Genomic DNA, 8530 nt, shown 5'->3' with positions numbered 1-8530 from the left:
AGGTTTCCTAAACTCTCAGCTGCTTCAACTGCAGCGATGTGAAGTTGGGGGATTTTTGCTGCCGGTCTTGATCTATCGCCTTTCCTTTTTCCGTGTGCACGAGGGGAGTATTTACTCTCTCGGGACTTTGCTGTGGCAAAATGCAGGACAATGTAGCACTTTGCTGTGTGTGTCACACTCCCCGGGGGAAGGGAGGCTCTGTGTCTCTGGGAAGCCTACGCAGGACGCTCAGTGTGCCCCGGGAGCTCAGCGCTTTGCGCAGGGAGCGGAGGGAGCAGCGAATGCATGAGGACAGTGCATGCCTAGCAGGGAGGCTGGGGCGGCTGGTATCCCCCGCTCCCCTCGTTGGTCACCCAAGCCCACGTGCCACCGCCATTGCCTGCGCGGCTCCAGCGCCTGGCTTGGCAGCGCGAAGTCAGACGGGGCAATGCGCCCCCTCCTCCCGGAATCGCTACTGCGCCTGCGCCGCCGGGCTGCGCTGATTGGCTGCCGGAACGGGTATATAAAGGTGGCGCAGGCGGTGCCCGGATCTCTTCCGCCGCCATTTTACTGCTCCGTTCTCTGTTCGTCGCTTTCTCTCGCGTCTGCCCGAGCCGCCCTGCCCCGCCATGGAGGACATGACCGAGTACAGCGGCGGCCTGGAGGAGTTCGCCGAGGGCTCCAAGATCAACGCCAGCAAGAACCAGCAGGACGATGGGTACGAGCCGGGCGGGCGGGTTCCCCATGTCCTCCCTGCACCCCCCCCCTTGGGAGGCGCTCGCGCTCGCCCGCCCCCTCCCTGCAAGGCTGGGGGGGGGGGGGAATCTCGTCTTCGCGTTCTCTTTGTGTCTCCTTCTTGACCTGTTTTCGAGAGGGCGGGACTATGTCAATCACTGGGCCGTGACGTAACCGGCAACCAATGGGATGCGGGGCCTGAGCGCGCGCTGGCTGTCCGGGGCAAGCTGCGCGCGCGCTCCTGCCACGCCGCGTCCCGGCTCGCGCGGGCGGGCCTCTAGTTGCAGCCCGTCGGCCGAGCGTCTGAGCGGGCGGCAGCTTGTCGGGCGCCCGGGAGAGTTCAGGGCAGGGAGAGCTGAAGCATTGCTTCCGAGCGCGTTAGCAGGGGGCCCGCAGCCTCACGCCTGAGTGTATTCGTGCAGAGGTGCCCCGATCACCTGGCCACAAGCGCCCAGCCTGCAAACACTTAGGGCTACGATTGAGCTCACTGCCATGTATGTGATTCGTGGGACTAAAGTTAAATGCATGCATCCATGTTTTGGATCGGGGCCTGAGGATTTTAAATGCATGCATCCATGTTTTGGATCGGGGCCTGAGGATTTTAATACCTTTAAATAGTTATACGGAATTATGCGTGTGTACGTTTGGAGCCCCTGAAAATAAGTTTAGTGAACTGAATGTTGTCTGATCAATTGGGAAATTTTACCTCTTTGGTATTATAGTTTCTTTGGATCTTGAAGTGATTTGCCAAGCACTCTGCTTTTCATTAAACACTTTGTTTTTCTATTCTAGCAAAATGTTTATAGGAGGCCTCAGCTGGGACACAAGCAAGAAAGATCTGACTGAGTATTTGTCTCGGTTTGGAGAGGTGGTGGACTGCACAATTAAAACAGATCCAGTGACTGGGCGGTCCAGGGGATTTGGCTTTGTGCTCTTCAAAGATGCTGCCAGTGTTGACAAGGTATGGAGGGTCTGTATGATTGGATTTAGTAATCATTTGGGATTTGATGGTTTTCTGAATCTCTTGTGTGTGTGACAATTTTTTAGGTCTTGGAATTGAAGGAACACAAACTGGATGGCAAGCTAATTGATCCTAAAAGGGCAAAAGCACTGAAGGGAAAAGAGCCACCCAAAAAAGTGTTTGTTGGTGGACTGAGTCCAGATACATCTGAAGAACAGATTAAAGAATACTTTGGTGCTTTTGGAGAGGTATTGTATAACTATTTTTAATACTTCTGTGTTGGGCACAAAGTTCAGTCTTCCTATGGCAGAAATATTGTGAACAGGATATTATAGTTGGACTAAAAAGGTCCATGTCTGATTTGAGATTTGAAAACATGGTAACTGCAAGTTGTAATGCTAGTTTTTGAAACAAAATACAGAAATTATACTGCAGTAAAATATGTAGTTGGATCAACTTGGAGCTTAACAGTTCTATTGGAACTGTTCCCTCTTAACAAATAGTTCTGTACTATTTTGATTGTTTATAAATTGCAGTGGGATGGTTATTGTATTTTTTTAAATATCCTATTAAGTTGGCATGAAATTTGACTTCCACTTCAGTGTTATGTGGGATATAAAACATAAACATGGCTTTTATTTAACTTTTGTTTACAGATAGAAAATATCGAACTTCCAATGGACACAAAGACAAACGAAAGGAGGGGTTTCTGTTTCATCACATACACAGATGAAGAGCCAGTAAAAAAATTATTAGAAAGCAGATACCATCAGATTGGTTCTGGCAAGGTATGGATGGATGTTTTTGTTTCAGAGATCTAATATTGACAGTTCAATAATTTGGGGAGTGTTTGTTTATGGTGCCTAGTAGTGTTTTTATATATGTACCTTATCTGTTTTACAGTGTGAAATCAAAGTAGCACAGCCCAAAGAGGTGTATAGACAGCAGCAGCAGCAGCAACAGAAAGGTGGAAGAGGTGCTTCATCTGGTGGCAGAGGTGGCGGCAGGGGACGTGGCAGGGGTGAGTTTAAAACTTTAAAATGTGTGTATGTAAGGATGAATGCATTTTAAGTTCTTGTTTTGGCTTATTCTAAAAAGGGTTCTCCCAACCAAATATTATGTGGCGAATACATGAGTGGAAAATAAGTTGTTTGTACTGACTTAATCAAAACACTTTTAGTGAACCCTTACTTGCATTACAGGTACTAACAGGTTGCAAATTCCTGGATTTAGAAGCTGTTCCTTAAAAGGCATCATTTGAATGCCTGATATTTACTTCAAAGCTGCGTGTATTCAGTCTGACACATAATGTTGACATGGGAAGGGAGCCATGCTATCTCCTGACAGAAGTGCAGGAGAGATTTTCCAAACAAAGGAGAGCCAGATATAATGCAAGATTGAAAATAAGTAATCCTGTTAACTGATGATTCCCCAGTTCTTAACTTCATGGATCAGAACAAAAGTTTTTGTACTACAACTAAATATTGAGATTCATATTAAAGAAGCTCTAGAGGAAATGGAAATTTCTTTAGAAAAAGGCAAGCTGTGCCTACCCTTGTTCACATGCACTTTTATAGGACAGGGTCAAGTTAATTGTACCAAATGAAGACCCCCCAAGTCATGCATGTATAGTATACTGTACTATATTGTATGTATACTTGTAGAATGAAGGGATCCTTACCTGTAGCCATTAGAGATCACATTTGATACCTATCTTAAAATTAAACTTAACTGCTACATTTTATTTCAGGTCAGGGACAAAACTGGAACCAAGGATTTAATAACTATTATGATCAAGGATATGGAAATTACAACAGCACTTACAGTGATCCAAGCTATAGTGGTTACGGTGGATATGATTATTCTGGCTACAATTATCCAAGCTACGGATATGGACAGGGATATGCAGACTACAGTGGTAAGAATGTTTGCTGTATGTGGGGGCTAAGTGTAATAGATCTTCTTTTTTCTAATATTTTAGTATGCATAGTATTTCATTGTTAGATCTCAAGCAAATTGTGATGTTAAGTATTTCATAAAACTGTAAACGTCTATGCAGGCAATGGCAGGAAAACTGTATTTCTTGAGAGTTGTCTGAGTCAACAATTGGATGTGAAATATAATTTTTCATTCTCTCAACAGGTCAACAAAGCACATATGGAAAAGCATCCCGAGGTGGCGGCAATCACCAAAACAACTACCAGCCATATTAAAGGAGTACATAGTACTTGGGGGGGCAGCAGGTGTGTATATAAGTGCAAGCACCACTTTCAATATGTCTAATCTAATTTAAAGATCAATAGACAAATTAAAATGAGTAAACACATTTTTCTCTTGTAGTCTGACTTTTTAAACTAAACTTTGTTAACTTAAAAGATTTTTTTTAAAAACATGCTTTGCCTAAAGTGTCTATAGATCTTTAACTTCGTAAAATGTGATTTCATCTTCTTTAGTACTTCAGAAAAACTTAAGAGTTTTTCTGTTTGCGTTGTGTACCAGGTGATCTAGAGGAATAATTAAACTTATTAGAAGTATTAACAGGTAAAGTACTGAAATGGGTACAACTTAAGGAAAACAAGAATGTTGTCTTCTAACTCTGACATTATACCTTGTTTGTACCCGCCAGCGGGAACTTCATTGCAGGCCGTGTGTCACCCTGACCACGTCTATCTCTGGGGGTCGCACGTTGCAGGCAGAGCGCAAGGCATACACCAGAAAACGCTGTCCTGTGGTATGGTCTCTTCCAACTTCATGTACCAGCGTAAAGATTAAAGTGGAAAACTTCAGACTTTGGCTTCTTTTTAATCTTTTTGAAGATTAAGTGTCTTAACTTAAATGGTTTTTTACAGGAGTTAAAGTACATAAATGCCTTTACAGCTTAATCATTTTGGTCTTCTGTTTAGTGTTGTATTTCAATTGTGGAGCCTCATTTTAAGTGTGCATTCTTTAAGATTTAATGCTTGCTTTTTCTTTTTATAGCTAATAGTGAAATCTGCAAACCAAAACGAACTTTTAAATCTGGAAAAATATTAAAGATCATATGCACACAAACTACATCATGCTAATGTTTTTTGGCAATGTTCATTAACAAGAATTAAGTTAGGCTAATTGTTTTTCTTAACAGCATTTCTAGTGGAAACATTTTTCACAGCCCAGTTTGACACACACACAAATTGTAACTTCTTGCTTAATTTGCAGACTCCTTGTTCTGAAACAGCTTCCTGAGTGGGCTGAAATGCTATATTTGGGGAGATGAAAGATTTCTAGTTACCAATAACGTTAAATATGCATATGATCTTTAACCATGAAGAAAGGAATAAATAGAGGACTTAAAGCAGTTCATGAAAATGGACCTTTTAACAAATCTTGTAAAAGTTGCGCAGATCTGATAAGTCATTTTGTCTTGTTTGTAGGTGGAGATACCACAGTAAAGTCATCTTGCAGAACATCAGGATTGAATGGAGAGTGGTCTTCATGACATGAAATGACTTTTCTAAAAGACTTTTTAGACTGACACAATCGTGTCCAACTGTATATAGCGGCTGATTAGTTTTCTTTATGGTTTTTACTTTGTCTTTTTTTGCCATCTGTGTTATGACACAATGTGGACTTGTGTTTATACAAATTTTATTTGTATAATTTCATGTTAAGTGATTCTTGAATAAATGCTTACCTATGTGATTCTGTCTTCCTTTGCTGCTTAGTTTTGTAAGCTTTAATTTTTAATTAAGCCGTTTCAAGGACCGCAGTCTTTCCAGATCTGGGGGGAGAGCCTGTATTGGAACCAGGGCCTTGAATGCCTTTCTGGGCCCCTAATTTCCTCAATATAAGCTCAGGGAATTGTTTGAAGTCTTAACATCGTCTGACTTTTAAAACATGCTGTTAAATGATTACATGGCTTCTTGTTGCACTAAGATAACTAAGACCATCTTAAACGTGTTTGAAATCATCCTGTCACCTCTTCCTGTTGTACCCCACGATCATTTTGACACACCTTGTGTTAGCATTTCATATTTCTTGCTGTTGAATTTAATTGCTATGGACTTCCTACTTGGAGCAGTTTTGTGCAATGTGATGGGGTTAACTGTGTACAAGTTTGAGCCTTTGGGATGCTGGTGGATGTTCACTGTTTCTAGAGAGCCTAACGTTTTTATATTAAATGGCTTACTCTAATAACTGGACAAGAAAGGAACTAGTTAAATGTGATGAGAGCAAAAAGTCAATCATTTCCATTAATGCACGTAGCAATTAATAGATTATCATACTGTAGTGAATTTAACTCCATTTTCAGTTAAGGCCTGTGTTCCAAAAATGTATAATGCATTAAATTATATGTATTGATCAATAACTTGGTTACATTTAAAATAGTTAATGAACTGTCTGAATGGGGAGTCCCAAGTAGTTGAGTCGTCTTGATGTTCAGTGAGTTTTACCTATTGCTAAAGGGTTTTTTTAAGTAACAGGTTTGTCTAAATAAGTGTTGATGAATGGTTTAATGGCTAGCATATAAACTCTAGCTCTATTATGCAAAGCCTCAATATTCTAGGGGATCTGGTCAACTTTTTTAGCAACAGTTCACTAGTGTAGAACTGACTTAATTCCATGCTCTGAATCTTGGAGCCAGAAGCACTGTAGTCCACACTGGTTTAGGTCTTAACTTTGCAGCTCTCCATAAGTAGTTCAACCTGGCCATGCACACATGCATGTCTAATCATGGATTTAAAATATATTGTTTAGAAGACAGATGGGACTTTATTCACAGCAGTATAAGTCTTTTCTGTACTGTTTTGTCCATCTTTTATGTCCTTTGCATCTTTCATTTCTTTCCAGTGTATTTGCTCATTGGATTTGTTGGTCTCATCTGCCTTTCCATGTAAAAATGGGTTGCTTAACATAATTCTTTGCTCAAGCACTGCTGCAGCTTGGACAGATCTGGCAATGTTGGGGGGAATGCTAGTAAAGATGCCTGTAGATGATCTACATTACATCTCATGCTGTTCCTGGTGATAAAATAATTACAGCTAATGTGTACTACTCTTAAACTACTGATGCTGGTAGACCAGCGTGGGAAGCCAATATCAGCAGATATGGCCCTGTTGAACTATTTGATGGCGCTGGCAATTAAATTAATGCCTAGTTGCTGGTAGGAGTAGCTTTTGCTCCCTTTAATTACCTCTGCATTTCTGAAGTATACATGTTTGTCAATTAGTGTTGTATGTTAACTGTAGTTATTTGGACTGTAGAATGACAAATCTAAATTATTTTCTTCAACATAGTGATATAACTTGCTATATTATCAGAGCTTTGATTCTTTTTATTTTGTCATAAATGGTTATATCTTTCTTGTATGGTGATCTTTCACGAGTTACTCATCCTCTTTGCCTCGGGCTGCTTTCTAAAGACAATTTTTTTGCCTGAAATTATAAAAAACAATGAATGAAGCCTTTTAAAGTCCTATTTAGACCTTAGTTGAAAAGTGCTATAGAATTTAAGACGAGTATTTCAGAGAAATACAAAATAAGCATCTTTCTACAGACTCTAAACTTGTACTCAGCCTAGTACTTGAAGTCAGTAGACCTGTATAAGGGCTATTTAAGATACATCTTGGAAACTATATATTGCTAATTTTCATGGGAATCTTACATGTAAACTTTTATTACAAGGTTTACAGGCTATTTAATGGGCATTGTCTCCCTTAATCTGGGTCATCTTTTTGTAAAGATGCTAGACATTATGAAAAGGTTCCTACTCTGTATCTTTAAATATTCTTCATACATAATCCAAATACAAAGATGGTCTCTGGTCCCTGCCCCAGGATACTTACGAATTCTAGAAATGTTTTTGTTTTCCCAAAATGTCCCATTACCAATCTAGAAAAACTAGCCAGCATGTCTGTATGAAGAACATTGTGCTCAACTTGAAAGTGTAAATTTTGCCAGCTGAGTAGTCGTCTTCTGTTCAGTCTCCTCTTTTTGCAAGATTAAACTACAGCTTTCCTTTAGTGTACTTGTAACATGTTTTTTTCCACCATCTGCTATGAATTTTAATACTTTACTTTTGCTCTGCTTTTATGCCTTTCTCCCCTCATTTACAGCTGCTTGCCCTTCAAGCTGGCCTCAGTTAATCAAGGTTTCTTTGGTTGCATCTAGCTGCTTTTCTCTGCTTTTTTTTTTAAAGATGCACTAGTAGTAGGTATTGACTCATCCAAACAGTGTGGCTTGTGCAGAACCAGCACACAGAAGACTGCACAAATGTAATTTAAAATGACACTTCTCAGCATAGGTCAAGTTTTTAAACACATGGGCTACGTCTACACTGGCCCCTATTCCGAAATAGCTATGCTAATTTCCAATTTTGGAATAGGGAAATCTGCGGGGGATTTAAATATCCCCTGTGGGATTTAAATAAACATGTCTGCCGCTTTTTTCCGGCTTGGGGAAAAGCCGGAAAAAAGCATCTAGACTAGCGCGATCCTCCGGAATAAAGCCCTTTTCCGGAGGATCTCTTATTCCTACTTTCAGATAGGAATTTCCCTATTCCAAAGTTGGAAATTAGCATGGCTATTTCGGAATAGGGGCCAGTCTAGACGTAGCCATGCTGAAAAACCAAGGTCTTTTACTAATCTTAGAATTACTTACGTGGGTAGTCAGCGTCTCTGCTTATGTATAGGTAGTAAACGAAGACCTAGTCTCAAATACTTTTTCTCTTTGGTTAAAAGAGTATCAGATTAGTAGAATCAAATTACCACATTTTTTTTCCCAAAGTCTTTTGTTATCCTAGTGCCTACTTCAGATAAGACTTTTTTTGGGTAGGGAGAGGACTATCCTGATACTCAAACTAGAGTAGGCATTTCTG

General features: G+C 40.5%; 1 protein-coding gene across 3 annotated transcripts; it reads left to right on the top strand.

Annotated features, from left to right (window-relative positions):
* Positions 1-517: 517 nt before the first annotated feature.
* On the top strand, positions 518-5356 carry HNRNPDL (heterogeneous nuclear ribonucleoprotein D like). Of its 3 annotated transcripts, none has more exons than XM_006110905.4 (8): positions 518-697; positions 1507-1675; positions 1762-1923; positions 2332-2463; positions 2579-2696; positions 3426-3593; positions 3818-3918; positions 5089-5356. In XM_006110905.4, the coding sequence occupies exons 1-7, from the start codon at positions 609-611 to the stop codon at positions 3886-3888; spliced, it is 909 nt and encodes a 302-aa protein (XP_006110967.1). In that variant the 5' UTR covers positions 518-608; the 3' UTR covers positions 3889-3918; positions 5089-5356. The 3 variants fall into 3 exon arrangements, with proteins under 3 accessions (XP_006110967.1, XP_006110968.1, XP_075785594.1); XM_006110906.4 differs by having other exon boundaries at positions 4302-5356; XM_075929479.1 differs by having other exon boundaries at positions 3818-5356.
* The last annotated feature ends 3174 nt before the right edge of the window (positions 5357-8530 follow it).

Source organism: Pelodiscus sinensis, chromosome 5, assembly GCF_049634645.1.
Source record: "Pelodiscus sinensis isolate JC-2024 chromosome 5, ASM4963464v1, whole genome shotgun sequence".
Lineage (NCBI taxonomy): Eukaryota > Metazoa > Chordata > Testudines > Trionychidae > Pelodiscus > Pelodiscus sinensis.
Note: the sequence above shows the minus strand (reverse complement) of the source record. Positions and strands in the feature narration are given on the sequence as shown.

Excerpts from the sequence above, each read along its gene's own strand:
- HNRNPDL (XM_006110905.4), top strand. The coding sequence starts at position 609 with ATGGAGGACATGACCGAGTACAGCGGCGGCCTGGAGGAGTTCGCCGAG. Across the intron at positions 698-1,506 it reads AAGAACCAGCAGGACGATGG|CAAAATGTTTATAGGAGGCC; the intron begins GTACGAGCCGGG and ends TTTCTATTCTAG. Across the intron at positions 3,594-3,817 it reads GGGATATGCAGACTACAGTG|GTCAACAAAGCACATATGGA; the intron begins GTAAGAATGTTT and ends TTCTCTCAACAG.